This window comes from Nomascus leucogenys, chromosome 21 (assembly GCF_006542625.1).
Source record: "Nomascus leucogenys isolate Asia chromosome 21, Asia_NLE_v1, whole genome shotgun sequence".
NCBI classification, from domain to species: domain Eukaryota; kingdom Metazoa; phylum Chordata; class Mammalia; order Primates; family Hylobatidae; genus Nomascus; species Nomascus leucogenys.
This window is the reverse complement of record NC_044401.1, coordinates 36,165,661-36,184,885: the sequence shown is the minus strand read 5'-3', so window position 1 is coordinate 36,184,885 and position 19,225 is coordinate 36,165,661. Positions and strand designations below refer to the sequence as shown.

The 19,225-nt window shown below is 34.9% G+C and overlaps 1 protein-coding gene across 1 annotated transcript in view; it reads right to left on the bottom strand.

The window, feature by feature from the left end:
- Positions 1 to 19,225, bottom strand: part of GBE1 (1,4-alpha-glucan branching enzyme 1) — a 277,012-nt gene that overhangs the window by 153,634 nt on the left and 104,153 nt on the right. Inside the window, exons 4-7 of the mRNA XM_003255144.3 lie at positions 11,733 to 11,858; positions 10,785 to 10,920; positions 8,323 to 8,413; positions 4,701 to 4,910 (exon numbers count right to left, since the gene is read on the bottom strand). Of these exons, the coding sequence (XP_003255192.1) occupies positions 4,701 to 4,910; positions 8,323 to 8,413; positions 10,785 to 10,920; positions 11,733 to 11,858 (563 nt within the window). The remainder of the gene's footprint in view (positions 1 to 4,700; positions 4,911 to 8,322; positions 8,414 to 10,784; positions 10,921 to 11,732; positions 11,859 to 19,225) is intronic.

Below are 19,225 nucleotides of genomic sequence, written 5' to 3'. Positions count from 1 at the left end.
ACCATGGTTAAGAAGCCCCAAATATTATATATAGTGTCTATACTAAGAGTACTTTATTCCACATACTTATGACCCTAAAAAGGCCAATTGGACTCACTTTCATTTCTGAAAACAACTCTAGTTGCTCAGGAAAAGAGAGTATCTTTTAGCCTAATGTTTACCATATTATGAACTCAAGCTGATGAAATATAACTATATTAATTTTGTGTCCAAACAGAAGTTTAAGGAGGAAAAACATGAGTATTAGATCTACTCTGCTATCTCCTTTAGAAGTCAGTATTTTATCTTTGAAAGAAAAATTTAACAAACAAAAGATATTCATTTGAAGATTTAGTAATGATTATGGCATAATAGTTATTTAAATCTAACAAGTTTTCATTGTCTTAAAAGTGCATTTATATAGTGCCAGAGGAATATGCAAACAGAATTTAAAACTGGGAGCACTACATTATATTCATTATTACTAATTCTAGAAACTCCTGAAACTTATGGGTGACATACTTGTCAGAAAGTTCTCTTTACCAAATAAAGGACAACCCAATCTCTGTGATGAACTGTCATTACTAATTTAGCAAAGCTAGAAGGCAGTTCAGCTGAGTAGACAGAAAATTAAAACATGGGCAGTTCCTGATTGGAAATTTATTCATAGCAGCTAATGAAATAGCACAGTCAGGATCTCTGGTATTACTCAGAGTATGAGATTTAATTCTGATAACTTTGATGATGGCACTTGAATCACAGATTTTAAATGGTAACAGGTTGTGACATATAGATAGGATAAAATGAGCATCAGCAACATATCTCTACAGAAGCAATTTTATAGCATCAATTTTTTCAAACAGTAAATATAATAATTTCAAAAATTATGACAAAAGTTTTCAAAGAAGAGGCTTCAGTCTTAAGCAAGCCATGTGCCATATTTATGTCTGTCTGTCAGTGGGTTATAAAATTAATCAGCCTAACAAATGTAAGGGGTGGAAAAATTTATATTTAAAATATGAAACATAAATTGTAGTTTCTCATTTCATCTGAATAGGGAACAAATTCAAAATTACAGGCAGAGTAGCTATTTTATGAAGAGGGTGAAAGTGAAGTATTGGGTTATGTATTTCTATGCATGTAAGGAATATTCATTAAATGCATTCACATATAGCTAAATACAAGTATGTTGTTCACATTTTTTAAATATAGTTTTTTTATTTTGAATTTTGTGTGCCTTTTTAAATTTTCTGATTACAATGGCATTATTTTACAATGAAAGGTATATTTTTTAAAAATTGGCTATTTCAGACATAACTCTCTGATAATACTCATAACAGAAATATGGCTGAGTACATAATATTTCCACATGAACAGGTATTTCAATACATCTGTTTTGAATTTGTAAAGTAGCATATTATATTCGCTGTGTGTGGTTAAAATTACTTAACACCCCTTCAAAGGGAGGGGCGTTAAGGAATTTTAAGGCTATGTGCAAAAATTCTCTTATCTTTATCTAACAAGTTTTATTAGATAAACTAACAAGTTTTCAAGTTTTCTCGAAACTGTGATTGACCAGTAGTTTTCAGCAGAAATGGCACTCTGCCATGTTCTAAACCCAGACCATATAAAATGGCAGCTTACACATCCTGTCTTTTGGGACTATCACTCTTGTGAGAAAGCCCACATTGTCTGTGGAGTGGGCTAGGAGGAGGGGAGCTGGGGTCCTCAATCTCACAACCAAGGCTGAGCTCCTAGCTGACAGCCAGAACCAACCGTAGGTCATGTGAGTGAACCATCCTGAAAGCAGATGCTCTGTCCCCTATATGAGCCACCCCAGCTGACACAAGGTGAAGAAAAGAAGAGGAGTCCACACTGAGGTATATCCAAATTGAGAGTTTGAGAATAAAATAAATATTGCTATTAGGTCACTGAATTTTTGGCTTACTAAGCAGCAATAAATAACCAAAAGAGCAAAGTAGGACTTTGATCATGAATGCTAAGAAGTATTTGTTTAAATGAATTTATATACACTGGATTTGGAGGATTTTATCTATATTGTTTAATAATGTCATAACTAATTGTGATGGTTTATACTGACTGTCAACTTGATCGGATTGAAGGATGCAAAGTATTGTTCCTGGATATGTCTATAAGGGTGTGGCCAAAGGAGATTAACATTTGAGTCAGTGGACTAGGAAAGGCAGACCCACCCTCAATCTGGGTGGGCACCATCTAATCAGTTGCCAGCGCAGCCAGAATAAAAGCAGGCAGAGGAACGTGGAAAAACTAGACTAGCTTAGTCTTCCGGCCTCCATCTTTCTCCTGTACTGGACGCTTCCTGTCCTCGAATATCAATTCCAAGTTCTTCAGCTTTTGGACTCTTGGGCCTTTCACCACAGACTGAAGGCTGCACTATCGGCTTCCCTACTTTTGAGGTTTGGGGACTCGGACTAGCTTCCTGGCTCTTCAGCTTGCAGATGGCCTACTGTGGGAATTCACCTTGTGATCCTATGAGTCGGTTCTCGTAATAAACTCCCCTTGATAAATACATATAGCTTCATATATAAATATATATATATATATGTCCTATTAGTTCTCTCCTGCTAGAGAACCCTAATACATTAATAGTATAAACCTATATAGAAAATACTAGTTCTAAAAAATGGGAAAATTTAAATATTGGTCAAATAGAATGACATGTAGAATAATACAAATGCAATTTAATAAAACTATATTTACAGAGGACTAAGCCTATATGACAGCAGAAAAAAAACAAATAAAATGGTCACAATAAAAAATAAATTAAGCTAAAACTATATGATGCTTTATTTACCAAAAGCATGCACATGAGAAAGATTAATAGTTAATTCAATAAAAAAAGAAGCCAAGTATTAAATAACAATGTTAAGTTTGTCTCAATTTCTGTAATAGAAATGTTTTTGGAAACAATGATGTATAATCTCTTTTGTTTAGAAAATTGGCTAAGTTTAAATGCACTTTAGTACAACAAGGTGCACTACGATAAACACATGAATAAAATAAAAATGTTGTATAACATAAAAATCCATCCACTTAATGTATTTCTTTGTAAGGTATAATTCTACAGAAGAATTGTTTTAAAACATAAAAATCTAACTATTTAATAAATATATTTCTTTCATAAGGCACAGTTCTACAAAATAGTCAACCCTCATTCATCCAAATATAAACCAGAGTTCAATTAATTGAATTTCTTGTACATATTCTACTTCCATAAGATGTACTCGATGTAATTAGTAGAGTTATGTAATTGCAGTTTTCTGCCAATAAAAGGGCAAAAACCAAAATTACTTTTGCACCAACCTAATATATCACAGAATTAATACAGATTTAGTCTTTTTTATTTGCTATAAATCTGTGGCATAAAAATAAATGTTCAAAAGGTGACATAAATACAAAATACATTCATGAGCAAAATTATATTAGCCCCCAAACTCTGCCTCCTTCTATAATAAAAAGCCTGAGAATAAGAATGATTAATCAGTTTGTACCAGAGTGAGGCTGGACCAGGAACCCAGCTACCATCTTGTTTCCTTTCTCACCTGTTACACTGTCTTATCTGGCATGAGTGATTCCTGAATGGCTATGAAATATAAAATAATGTATGACATCCAGAAATAACGTATGAGTTTTCTTCATATATAAGTCATCTAATTTAGGTTGAAAAATGAGACTTCTTCATTTTATAAAATTATTTGCTGAGACACTTTTCTATACAGTCTATTTTCCAGGTATATGTATGTTTATGTATGATGCAACACTGGAAAGAAAATTCATCAATTATTTTCAAAAATACATATACATATATAAAATATATATAGTATGTATATAATACCTATACATATTTCAAATATGTATATTATAAAAATATGTATTATACATTATTTGATACTTTGCTACTTTTAATATGCTTGACATTTTCATTTTTTCACTTACAATAAATAATAAACACAAGTTCATGGTTTTTTAATTTGTCTTTTTAATTTTTGCCATATGCTATTTAATCACGTAAAACATCCTTCTCCTTAGATGGTAGAAGAGGTCAGAGATCTGTTTGATCTTAACAAATGGTTTCAACACTAAGCCTTAGTTTATTTATCTGTAAGATGGCTATGACAATAGTGTTTACCACATGTAAGTAGAATTGCTGTGCAGATTACATAAGATAAAATAGGTAGCTAATATATCTAAAACACTTGGCACCATACGTGAAACATATTATATACTAGTAACTGTTGTTTTATAGTTATAAATTAATTTAGTTGTAATCAAAACCATGTAATTTTAAGATATGAAGCAATGAAGTATGATTTTTTTTAAATGGCCTACCTAAAACAAGGTATTTCTCTAGTAAAAGGAGACTGGCTATGGTTTAAGTCAACTTGATAAAGTGGCCTCTTAGATATTAAAAAAAATGATTCACAGTAAAATTTTTAAATGATTATATAACCAATATATTTTACATGGCATAAGATATGTAAAATTGAAATTTAATGAAATATACCACAAATACATGTGCTATACAAAACAAGGTAAAATCCCCTGTACAACAAAAATAAATCCAATTAAGAACATTAAGTACCACTTAGAGAGTACACACACAATAAATTTAGTAAAATTCTTAAAAATTAATCGTAAACAGCAACAATAGAAAACATTTCTATATTGTATGTACCTACCTGGAGTAGGCAAACAATCTGCTATCCCAAAGATCATGAGTCCCTCTAGGTCCGGAATGAAAATAACAGGAATCTGTCCCATCAAACATATTCAATCCATCTGCTGAATTTTTTGAAGCATGGCTGTGTACCACATCTAAGAGGACTATGATACCCATGGAATGAGCTGTGTCTACCAGTTCTTTTAGCTCTTCAGGTGTTCCATAACGGCTAACAATAAAGAACACAGCAAAAACAAGATTACATCATATTTAGAGGAAATAGCTGATTGTGCATCCATTGTTTCACCATCACAGTACTAGATACTTTAAATATCCAAACAGCATGTGACATGATACTTGGATACAACTCAAATTTGCTTAATATTTGATATTAAGCAAATTTAAAACCATTAAGTTAGAAAATCATTTAAATCGGGTTATTAAATATAGATTTATACCCCAACCAAAATTCACATTTTGAGGATGTAAATAATAAAACTCTGCTTCTCTATTTTCAGAGCTTCTGATTTCCACCTGAAGCAAGTCATTCCTGCTCTCATGTTTGCCCACTGCCCATTACTTTCAGGGTGTACATTTGAGATTGAGGGGCTCTTCAAGAATTTATTAGAATATCCATGGTGCCTTGATTGAGGTTATCCTTTCTGCACTTATTCCAAAAATAGAATGCACACAGTTACCAGTGGGCCAAGACAGCGTGCCACGTTTGTCACCACCCAAGTAAGTAAGATGGGTAGCTCACAAGCAGGTGTGTTTGTGTTAAAGGTAGCCCCCTAGTCTGAACGAAATAGGTAACAAAAATTACTCACAGAAGAAGGCCTTTCTTAACCTGTGTAAAATTTTGACATTATAGTCATCCACAGCATCAACTTTGCCCTTTAAATAGTCACCCTTGCCTTCAATTGTTTACTGTCTCTCTTTCTCACTAGACTATATGCTCCTTGAGGGCAGTGGCTGTTACTATCAGGCCCCTCATGATATGGTACAGCGCTAAGTATACAGCAAGTCTCCTGATAGCCAACTCCACTGAGCAGCAAGAGCTGTCTTTTAAAACTGCAAATAAGATCAAGTCACCTACTTAAAATCATACTTGTGCTCCCATTGATCCCAGGGTGAAGACCATTGTCCTGATCATGGCCTATCGCACCATCTACTGGCTCTATCCAATAATGCTAATTATCTTATGACACTCTCCCACACCCTTTTTTTTTATTCCAGCCACCTATCCATTTTTATACTCATTGAACAACATGTTCAATAATAAACAGCCTTAAAGTTTTTTTCATTCAGCCATTCACTCATTCCTTCATTCATTCCTTTATTTGTTTGCCACTTACTAAAGTCATCTACCATGCGCCATGACATTTTCTATGTTCTGGAGATACACCAGCGAAAAAAATAAACACCACTGATCATATGGAATTTACATTCCCATTGGGAGACAACAAACAAGCAAAATACATAGACTGTCAGATAATAGTAAGTGTCCTAAAGAAAACAAAGAAAAGCCACTGGTGGGAAGGGAAGGTTTGCTATTTTAAATAGGGTCATCAGTTAAAGTTTCATGGAAAAGGCAACATTTGAGCAAGAAAAAAAGTAAGAAGAAAGGCATAAGAATATCTAAGGGTAAGAGCATTCAGACAGAAAGGAACAGCAGGTGCAGCGGACTGGGGCAGGGATGAGCTAAGAGCATTTGAAGAAAACCAAACAGGCTACTCTAACTGGAATGGTCAAGAAAGAAAAGAGCTGAGCTCTAAGAGTCAGCCAAGAAGCACATCAAATAAGGCCTCGGGAACCAGTGTGAGGCCTTTTGCTTTTATTCTGAAGGAGACAGGGATTCATTAGGGGTTCTGGGCAACGGAGAGACATGATCTGACTTTAATTTTTAAATGATTACTCTGGCCACCGTGCAGAAAAATTGACCATAATTGGTAGAACAAAGGTAAGAGAAGGGGAAAGACAGCATGAGAAAACACAGTGACCAGTTAAAGAGCTATTGAAATAATCCAGGTAAAAGATAATCACAAGTTGGACACGGGTGGTGGCAGTGGGGGCAGTTGAAGCAGCCAGATTTGGGATATATTTTGAAGTTACAGATGGCTAGATTTTTTAATAGCTAGCGTGTAGGGAGGAACAGAAAGGGACAAGTCAAGTATAATGCCAAGATTTTTGGCTTGAACAACTAGAACATGAAAATGTCATTTACTGAATTAGAGAAGATGGCAGGGGGAGGAAGTTTGAAGTTAAGATCAGAAATTTAATTTTGGACACAAGAAGTTTGATATATGTATTAGATACCCAAACATCAAATATATACTTTCTGAAGTTCAAAAGATAGGTCAGAGATACTTAAGTTTGGGAGTTAACATATAGCATATATTTAAGCTACAAAACTGGATGACACTTGATGAGATCCTCCCGAATACTTCATACAGATGAAGAAGAGAATGGAACTAAGTTCTGAGTATTGAGATGTCCAATATTTAGTGGTCATAAAGATGATGAGGAAAGAGCAAAGGAAATTAACAATAAGCAACAAGTGAGGTGGGAAAAGCAACAAGAGGAGGTTAAAATATTCTGGAAGCCAGGGAAAGAAAAAGGTTTCAAGAAGGTGAGAGTAACCAGCTGTACCAAGGAGTACTGACAGCTGAAGTAAGCTAAGAATTGCCCATTGTCCTCAACAATGTGAAGGTCACTAATACCCTTGACAAAAGCAACTTCAGTGAAGATGCAGACAGCATACTTGGAGTGGGCTCAGGAAAGAACCAGAGTGGAGGATTTGGAGACAGTATTATAGATAACTTATTCAGGGAGAACTAATATAAAGAGAAACAGGTAAATGAACCAGTATCTTTTTTCTATGTCTGGAATGTCACCTATTTACGCCCACTTCACCCCTTTCCCCAGTTAACTCCTAGTCGTGTTTTAGATCTCACTTGCAGTATTTGTTCTGATCTATTCTAAACTGATCAGACTTCTGATTATAGCTCCCTGTCATTTTCATTTTAGCTTTTATTACAGTTAAAAATAATAATCTGTATGAATGATGATGGGAGCAATGTCTATATGCCATACGTCATAAACTCCATGACACTCAGAGTGTTGGAATTCTTCAGTCTGTGGTCATTTAGATCAGCACCTCTTTAATTGCATAGAATCCCTTGGTGTCTTTTCTGTCCAGAGAGAATTATTCCATCCATTTCAGCCTGGAGGGAAGGGCAGCCCTTCTGTGAGTAGTAATTGTTGTACCAAGGGACTCTTCGGTGACCTTCCTAGATGAGTCAATCTCTTTCCAGAAAACGATGTGCTCTCTCACAATAATGGCTTTCATAGGAAAAGATTTTCTGACTAAAACGTGGGCTCCAAATAAGTGACAATTTCAGCAGGTAACTGGACATTCTATATCACAAATCATCCCACGAGGAGTAACATAAAATCAAGGACAATTTCTAAGGCTGGATGAGAAGAGAGTCTATGACCTTAGTAAAAGAAAATGTTCAGCTTCTATTAGCTCTGTTAACCCTAAAACGTTATACAATGTTATAAAAAATGAACGATTTCATTTTATTTCTTTAAATTATTGGCTCAAAATAAAAATGAACACAATGAGTCTCTGATTTTACCTGGAAGCTGCAAAGAAGCTTGTGACTTGGTAACCAAAGCTGGCATAGTAAGCATGCTCCATGATTGCCATCAACTGAATGCAGTTGTATCCTATATAAGGCAATGGTCAAATATAAATTAAAAGCCACATTTAAAAAAAACAGTAATGGGGAAAAAAAGCATCCTTACTCCAAATACATTAAAATTTACAAACAATCGAGAAGCTTTGGTCATCTTGAAAAGTTCTACTACTTTAACATTTTTTTGTTTGACCTTCCAACAACATTGGATAGTCTCTTAGAGCTGTATTCTGACTAGCTATTTGATACATCTTCATTTTAACAAGCAATAAATAACATGCAAATTTACTTAATTTGGTTTTAGCATATTAAAGATGGCAATCTCCATATGCTAAACATCAGTTACACTTGTAATATTCATATTGAAGATTATGAAAGCTAAATAAAAATAACCAATTGCATGACATATACTTTTTATTTTGACTCTATGTATTTCTATATATTTCAGTCCTTTTTTTCCATATAGCATAAGAAATAGCACCAAACCCATATTTTCCACAAGGTAGCTTTTTTTTTTTTGAGATAGAGTCTCGCTCTGTCACCCAGGCTGCAGTGCAGTGGCATGATCTTGGCTCACTGCAACCTCCACCTCCCAGGTTCAAGCAATTCTCATGCCTCAGCCTCCCAAGTAGCTGCAACTACAGGTGCGTGCCACCATGCCTGGCTATTTTTTTGTATTTTTGGTAGAGATGGGGTTTCACCATGCTGTCCAGGCTGGTCTCGAACTCCTGACCTCAGGTGATCCACCTACCTTAGCCTCCCAAAGTGCTGGAATTATAGGCATGAGCCACCACACCCAGCCCGCAAGGTAGCTTTTATACAGTCAGCATTAACGCTTCTACTTTCCACTATATAATTTGCACCTAAAAAATTATTTCCAAGTTGCATATATGCGTGTATGTGCACATACAAACACACATCACCTTCCTTTCTCCATCTGAATATGTTTTGCTCTAACAGTAAATAAAGTGACTCAAAAAAGTAGATATTGTGTTTTAAAAATCCATAACATTAAAAAAATTCTAATATATTTTTAATATAAGCAAATAATCAGAGGAAAAAGTATTGGTCTTAAAAAAGCTAAGAAACACAAGTTTTTCTTCTTGAAGTATAATTTGGTAAAATGTTTGAATATGATTTCATTACTTTGGAAGTTACAGTTCTGTAACATACATAGTAAATATTCTTACTCTGCTCTCAAAGTCCAATTCATATAAGCTTTATAATTTTCTTAAGGTTTATATAAGTTCATTTTTAATGGCAGTTCATGTAACTATACAACTATACTTGTAAATATACTTATAAACAAAGATATTAGTTTCATTCTTCTGGGTTGATACCTTGTATCAAGCACAAATTTATAGTTTTATTCTTAATTTTTATGGCATTAATCATTCCTGGATTCACTTTTATTCCAGGTACTAGGCTAGACAATTCAAACACAAAGATGAACAAGAGAATCCTTGTGCTGCTGAACGTTCTGCAAGAACTGGGTCATAAGCAATTTATTACTCCATAATATGAAAGAATATCTCAAATATAATAATTTAGCATAATATCTATTAATTATAATTAATACTAAATACTCTATACATTTAATTAATTTTGGTTTCTGGAACCTGACTTTACCATCACAGATAATCCATACATAACTGAAAACTTTAACCATGGCTTACAAACCTTTCTTCTAGCCGAAATTTGGACTCCCTAGCAGAAGCAGTATAATTAAATGTGCTTTATCCTCCTGTCTAGTCATTGAAGCGGGTGTTAAATATACTGTTGTATTATTTTAGATATTATTACCTATAAAAACAACAGATTTAAAGCATACTGAATCAATAATTCAGCAATATATTCTTTACTCTCCTGTTTGTTATGAAGACAGGATCTGTGCCATTACAGTTCAATATATGAACATCTAGCAAAATGTGTCTCACATAGATATTCTATAAATGTTTGTTAAATAAGTCATCCAGGCAGGGGCTATATAAAATAACTCTGATACAAAATGACTTCCAGGCACATTACAAATATAAGATTTTTTTCCTTAACAGACTAAAATGAACAGGCTATAGTCAATGATCACTTAAATTGATAAAGGTTTCCTCCAGTAAAAAAGTAATTATGCTTACATATTTATCTATAATTTTGGAAGTCATCAGTTCACATTACTTAAAATTGAAATTGGAATAATATCTTTAATTCTTATGCTCTATCTTATTCCATTTCTCTTTTCTATGCTATCACTATTACAGGGCAATTTGAGAAGCCTAAAATAAAATGCATTTCTATTACATATTTAATCTCCTAACATAAAAAAGAGACACTTGTAATTAGCTTTTCTAATAAGAGAACAGACTCATTAAAACTTTATCTGAATAAAAATCACAGTTATTACTTACCAAGGTCTTTGATTCTTGGTAGTACATTGCATGTAAAATGTTTATAAGAAGCTACTTTTCCTTCATGGGAAGAAATTCCCACATGAGATTCATAAATTCTTAGACTCCGTGACTTCTTTGGTCTGGAATGCTTAAACTACAGAATATAAAATTACATATAGAGTTAAGCCAGGAATTCTGGTATGACACTACCTGATCAAGTATATTTTTAAAAAGTGGTGAATATACTCAAACACTTGGAACTATTCTCACATATAAAAGGCACCGGCTACACTCACTAAATTTTCTTTCAGGAAAAAGTCCTTATGGTCTTGCTAGTGGACCTATTTTAAAAGATAAATCATGTAATAGCTTATGCCTTATCATTGAGTAAAGATTTTTTTTTTTTGAGCTTAGGCCTTAGAGAAAATGTAAGAGCCATGAAATACATATGTAATTATCGAATGCAAAGTATATATCAACAAACTCCAATGATTTAAAGGACAGAAAGTGAGTTCAAACAATCACAGAACACTTGTCACTAATATGGCGGTAAAAATTACCCTAGTTAATACATTCATGAGATGGTCTTCCCTATTCCGTGTTTCTAAGGACATTGATCCTAATTCAAACCCTGAGAAATACTGCACTAAAGAGTCTCTGATCAATCAGAAATTGTAGTTTAAAAAAAAAAAAACAGTATCCCTTACAGATTAGTACATAACAATTTAGTATTCTGTTTTCTTTAACCTCAAAAACATAGACAACACAAAAACTAACTTCTATATGTTATTGGCTACAGAAGACAGACTATGATACTCATGCAGTATAAAAGGAATACTATGATGTAAAATACTCAACTGTCAGTGAAGAGAAGCATTGAACATTACTATAAAAGTTATAAAAGTAAAAATTAATTTTCCTAGAAATACTGGAACAAGAATTTATTTAAATATTTGTTGTTCTCACTTCATATGAGTGTTCTGGATCCCAGTGTATCCAATCATAATTCACATTATCACCTTCACGAACCACATACTTCGCCCACGGTGAAATACGATACAAGATCTCTCCGCTTTTACTAGTAATAACTACCTAAAAAGAGAATGAGATGTTATTTTTTTAAAATGCATCCAGAATTCTGATAATACATAATGGTTTAGGAGCACTGGTACAAGTAGGAAAGGAGGAATGATCTTAAGAATCTAGACCACCACACAGATGTGTGACCTTCAGGAACATAATTCTATCAATGCTGGTTTTCTCATCTGCTGTTACTATATTATCCTTAAAGTAACTTCTAGCTTGAACATTTTATGCCTTTCTGGCAATTTCCACCACTGCAAACCAGCCATAAGAGTGCTTACTTAAACGAACAGTAGATACTAAAAAGACAAGAATATTATTTGGAAGCTTCTGTCAATAAATCAATCAATGGGAGAAAATCATCCTACTCCATTAAAAAAAGCAATTAGTGAGTTATATAACCATCTCTTTCATTTCCTTTCTATAGCAACTAATGAAAACATGTTCAGGAAGCTAAAGAAGAAAAACAGGTTTGATGAACACTTACAATGTGCACGCACAGACACATACAAATATTTTCTACACCTTCCCAACTTCTTTTACCTATTTGCTGTATTCTTTACCATATAAAACCAAACACTATCTCCTTTAATCATCCGTTCACATATTTGCCAACAATATCATTACTATTTTTGATAATAAAAAATAACAATTTTTTTTATTTTTTAACTGAATCTACCATTAAGACTTAGAACTGAATACATGATTTTGAATTTATCCAGCCATATAAATGGAACTTCCAAATGATTGAAATGATAGCTTTTTATTTATTTTTTTTGAGACAGGGACTCACTCTGTCACCCAGGTGGAGCGCAGTGGTGCAATCGCAGCTCACTGCAGCCTCAGCCTCACAGGCTCAGGTGATCCTCCCAATTCATCCTATCGAGGAGCTGGGACTACAGGCATGTACCACCATGCTCAGCTAATTTTGGGGGGGGGGGGGTGGGGCTGGGATTTTTTTGTAGAAATGGGGTTTCTCTGTGTTGCCCAGGCTAGTGTTGAACTCCTGGGCTCAAGTGATCCTCCTGTCTCAGCCTCCCAAAGTGCTGAGATCACAGGCGTGAGCGAATGCACCAGGCTGAAATTGTAGCTTTTATACAAAATTGCCTTTTTTACTAAACTTTCTAAAAGGAGGTAGAATACAATTTTAAAAATCCAGATTAAAAGCTATATTATGTCCTCATCATTGAGGAGAACGTATTCTTCAGTCTCCTCTAACAGAGAAAATATTAAGTACTCACAATTCTTAGTAATCAAATATTTGTATAATGCCTTATAGTTTATAAAGACTTTTACATTCTTATCTCACTTGATTCCAGAAAATCTTTGTGAACTAAATATTAAGTGAGATTACATAAGTTGCCAAAAGTCCCAAAATACCCAAGTGGCAGAGCCAAAAGCTCAACACCGAGTTTCTAATACTCACTTCTCTTCTCTGAACAGGCTTCCACAGCACTTCCTTCAGATGCCAAAAAATAATAAATTATGGTTTATGATGGAGAGGCCAGATAAGTGGGAAAGGAATGTCTAACTTACATGAATACAATTATTTCTCCTTCATTATGCCTCCCACCTATTAAAGCTAATCATTGCCAGGTGTTGCTATTATTCAAGCGATTATCACAAAACATGAATCAAGACCAACCTACTTCAAGATTATTTTAACCTTAAAAAAAAAGTCCCTTAAGCTACATGAATTTGTAGCATAATATACTACAGTTAATATGTTTAAGAAAGGGCCTTTTGCTCACTCATCAACCCAGAACAAGGTATGAGGAAACAAAATACTATAAACCAGTTTTCCGTGACTACCACTTTGGCTAATCTATCCATCTATGCTTTCTCTGTTTTGTAAACGGCTCTATAATACCTCCAAAGGCCGATCATAAACTAATAATAATTTCTAAAGGTGTCTGTTGGCAGAGAAAACACTTGCAATTTTAAGACATGAAGAATCTACTTCATGCTGAATTTAACCCCCACATCCTTTGGAACACTAATTCATTCATCTTGCTGTACACACGAATGTCTCCAGAGGCTACTGAGTGATGGGTGTTGAATGTTGAAAGGAACAATACCCGCATGGTTCTCTGATGCTCCTATATCTTTTGCTGGGTATGCCAAGAAGGCAAGGCCCTGGCCGGGCACGGTGGCTCACGCTTGTAATCCCAGCACTTTCGGAGGCCGAGGCGGGCGGATCACGAGCTCAGGAGATCGAGACCACGGTGTAAACCCCGTCTCTACTAAAAATACAAAAAATTAGCCGGGCGTGGTGGCGGGCGCCTGTAGTCCCAGCTACGCGGAGAGGCTGAGGCAGGAGAATGGCGGGAACCCGGGAGGCGGAGCTTGCAGTGAGCAGAGATTGCGCCACTGCACTCCAGCCTGGGTGAAAGAGCGAGACTCCGTCTCAAAAAAAAAAAAAAAAGGGAAGGCCCTGACCACTGTTAATGGGAGACATTTCTTAGGGCTGTCCTTGTAGCGAGCAACCTTCAAGGATAACATAATGATGCCCTTGAAGACACAGAGCTGCTACAAAAGAAGGGATTCTCCAGGCTCAGTAATATCCAGCTATGATGCAAACCCAGTGTGTGAGCAGCAGCCATCTGGGTCATATCATGTCACCCCTATGGGGCTTGGAGGACAAGGGGAGCCAATGAAAATATGATACCTACTGTGCCATGAGTAATAAAATAATTTTTCTCTGTTCTAGGAGTCCTAGGCCAGAATCGATGATATGGTAACAGGTTAACTTCGAAGTTTGTAGGTAGGGTAAAATCAAATCACAGACTTGACAAAGGAGTATTTGCTCATTCACTGAGTAACTTCAATATTTTGTTTCCAAAGGTTCTGTCTTCTGCTACTCTAACAGTCATTTCTACTAGGGTTGCTTGTTGAGTGGAGTATTTTAATTTTCCCATTTTCTCCTTCTCTCTTATTCATGGAATTACAACCAACTGTTAAGTAAAGCTTTCTACCAAATCCGGAACACCGACCTGTGATTGTTACATAATAAAAATCTCTACTCTTTAGGCCCCTGAATTTTGCAAGTATTTTTGTTACAGTAACTTAGGTTTTCGTTACTAGTACATTTGTCTATAGTAGCTGTCTCACGTTGCTTTTCACTTTCTATTCCTAAATTGTTGTAATCTTTATAACCAAATAAGAGTATCATAATAAATCTAAATAAATTTAATTTGAGAGACAATGCAAAGAGTAAAGACTATAGCCTTTATGGACAAAACTTTGCTCACGAAACTCTTTTGGTGAGGGGGAGGGTACATCCTGCATTTGTGTTATGCTCCAACGAGTTCAAATTCCAGTCGGAAAAATTTTTAGAGAAAACTTTATGTCATTTAACTCACAACCTCAAAATGTCAGCATGCTATGGAGCAAATTGAAAGAAAGAACTGGCTTGATTGATCTTTCAACAATAAGTCTGGTAGCTAATGTTTAAAAGAGTTCACTTGATACTGTCAAATGGGAGGTCTGATACACTGCTAGTGTGAGTATAAAGCAGTATAAAATTTCTGAATAGCAATTTGACGATCTGCATCAAAAATTCAGAAAAATTAATTCCAGGTCAGGCACAGTGGCTCACACCTACAATTCCAGCACTTTGGGAGGCTAAGATGGGAGGGATCACTTGAGGTCAGGAATTTGAGACCAGCCTGGGCAACATAAGGAGACCTGGTCTCTACAAAATATTAATGAAAAATAAAATATAATTAAGTTAAATTAAACTGGCATGATGATGCATGCATATAATCCTCGTTAATTAGGAGGGTGAGATGAGAGGATTGCTTGAGCCAAAGAGTTCAAGGGTACAGTGAGCTATGATCATGACACTGCACTCCAGCCTGGACAACAGGGAAAGACCCTGTCTATAAAAAAAAAAATAAAGTTAAAAGAAAAAAGTAACTTCAGTGAATCAGTAATACTAATTATAAAAGCTTGCCTCATGGAAACAATCAAGAGATGTACCCAAAAAACTATATCCTTGTCTATTAGTCTTAGTGCTACTTCTATTAGCAAAAGCAGACTGACTGAATAACGTATAGTTGTTAAATTATACACTATTTAAGCATATTAAAGGTTGACAAAAAGTTATATGAAAGAATATATTGTATCTTTCTAATGTAAATGCACAAAAACTCACAGCCTAAAGTATTTTAAAAGATATAAAAATATCAATATGGTTACCTATGGGTAAGGGGATTGTTAGTAGTTTTTATTTTCTAGCTATATGTTTTGATATTATCACTTCATTTACTTGTATAGATTCTAGATTCCAAAAACATAAGCGGTTTAGTAAGGATTACAAATATATGAATCACGTAATCACACATACATCTGCAGAGTGTGCTACTTAAGATGTATATCTTGCATCTTGCGTACCTTAAGTATATTAACACATTAAGAAATACAACTTAACAAAATATATCAAATTACTTGAAAGAAATATAATAATGAAAATAATACCATAATAATACCAAATAATACCATAATAATCCTTTTTAATGAGCCAAATTATTTATTTGACTTATAGGAGGTTATCATCAAAAGACATTATTGGATTACATAAATAATTTAATAAAAGAAACTTCTAACTGTGCAAAAGTCAAATTAACTTAGTGAACGGTTTAAAGTCAAATTTTATTTAGAACATGTCATTTAAAACTCAAATACACAATATAAAAAACAGTAAATGTTAAAGACAAAAAAGAGTGTGTGTGTGTGTGTGTGTGTGTGTGTGTGTCTGTGTGTTCATTCATGCTTGGAATATATTTTAAAATGCTTCTTGCAAAAAACAAATTTTCCATGTACTGGAAAATTACTGAGATAATACGTTCCTTAGGTGGTCAACAGTTTTATATAAAAACATCAGATGTGTTCAGCTGGTTAGAAGTAAGTGTTAGCATATTTTGAAAGATGGTAATGAATGTAGCTCTAGGCTTCATGAAGGAAAGTGTAGCAGGCTAACAGAAAACGCACAGTTATTGAATCATATAATTCAAATTGCCCCAATTATACTACAAATATCTCCTAATGTTGTGAGGAGAAGCTCTTCTTTAAAAAACTTTTGCTTAAAGCAGAGTGAAAAAAAACATATTGATCAAGATAACTATTTGATAGGCTACAGGTCAAAGTGAATTATCAAACAAGTGATTTCTAATATATAGAAAAATACTACTTCCACTTCTTTTTTTATTTCACTTTTAAAATTTCAGCTTTATTGAATTATAATTAACAAAAATTGTATATATTCAAGGTGTAAAACAATGTTTTGATATATGTACACATAAACCCAACATATTTTAACAACATGTATATTTTTTGTTTCTACCAATCAGATGAGATGATGGCCACAGAGTACAGGCCCCTCATTTGCCAGCTGTTAATCCTTTAATAGCTGAGTTGTCCTGAGTTCTGGAAGTTCTGGAAGAAACATGAGGGTGGTAGGAGTTGTACTCACAAAGTCCCTGAGCAGTGCCTATTTATCAAATATTAAAATACTTTTATTTTGATAGTAAGTATGGCCATACCAGCGTACAATGCTGATTATCAGTATCCTATGTGCATATATATGTATATATTTCCAATGAGACTGAAACACACACACACACACACACACACACACACAGAGACAGACAGACAGGTCTGGATAATTGTTATTTTTAGTAGAGAAAAGGGTTTCACCATGTTGGCCAGGCTTATCTTGAACAACTGACCTCAGGTGATCTGCCCACTTCAGCCTCCAAAAGTACTGGGATTATAGGCATGAGCCACTGCACCCGGCCTATGATTAATTTTTAAGTAATTTGTAGAAGAGGGTGGAAGGAACATAAAAAAAAAAGTAATCAAAAATTTGTAATTAAGTAGAAAAATAAGTGATATTCCAGAGGAAAAGCTAACAATTCTACCAATGACCTGAATCCCAAAGAAATAAATGTGTTTTTGTTATTGTTGTTGTTGTTATGGAGTTTCACTCTTGTCACCCAGACTAGAGTGCAATGGTGCCATCTCCACTCACTGCAACCTCCACCTCCCAGGTTCAAGCAATTCTGCTGCCTCAGCCTCCTGAGTAGCTGGGATTACAGGCACCTGCCACCACGCCCAGATACTTTTTGTATTTTTTTAGTAGAGGTGGGATTTCACCATGTTGGCCAGGCTGGTCTCGAACTCCTGACCTCAGGTGATCCACCCGCCTCGGCCTCCCAAAGTGCTGGGATTACAGGGGTGAGCCACCGCGCCTGGCGAAATGTGTGTTTTTAATAGTCACAAATATCTAGTGTAAACATTATTTTAAAATGCATAGATATAATTTATAATTGCTAAAACTTTAAAATAACTTAATATAATTTAAAGTAAAGCTCATAAATTTCATTTCAACCAAACTAATCTTTTACTACTTATCCTTGTTTTGTTTTGTTTAAAACAGGACCTATTTGTATAAATTCCATCCACAGCTCTGCTTGTCATTTCTGCTGAGCCAATTTAACATTAATGAAGCTTATGTGAAGAGCATGTGGGCAAGAATCTCTTTGCCATTGTGTGACGCTGAAAACGGCCTCCCAAAAGATATCTACACCCTACGCCAAGAATCTGTGAATGATACCTTCTGTGACAAAAGAAGGTCTTTGCAGATGTGATTAAAGTACAAATCTGGAAATGGAGAGATTCTTACTCCATTTCCAGATTCTGCAGGGGGGCAATCACAGAGGGAGATTTTACATATAGAAGAGGAGAAGACAGTGTGACCCAGGAGGGAGAGAGTGGAGTGACGAGGATACAAGCGAAGGAATGCCAGCCACTACCAGAAGCTGAAAATGTCATGGGACACATTCTCCCGTAGAACCTTCAGATGGACTATGGCCCTGACAACAACTTGATTTCAGCCTGGTGATAATGATTTTTAACTTCTGGACTTCAAAGCTATGAGAGAATACATTTACATTATTTAAAGCCAACATATTTATGCAGGAGCCTTAGGAAACTAATAAAGCCAATGAGGGAAAATTTGGAAACAATAATTTTTCTATGAATAAAATGGAAATAAACTTAGCTGAAATTTGTCAGTACTGGAGAGTGAAAAGATATAAGTTATCTTCATAGTAGTCTAAATAATACATTTGTCTTGTGTTCATTTCCTACTCCCAAAAAGTAGACAAATATGTACTAATACATTACAGTGACCTTCACTAAACAAGGTAAGTCTCCTTGACGATTCCCAGGTAAAGCAAACTCCTTCAAAATAAACATTGCTGAGTTCCAGACTTGATAGAAGAGCCTTTAAAAATGTGAATTTGTGGCCGGGTGTGTGGCTCACGCTTGTAATCAAAGCAATTTGGGAGGTCAAGGCAGGTGGATCACCTGAG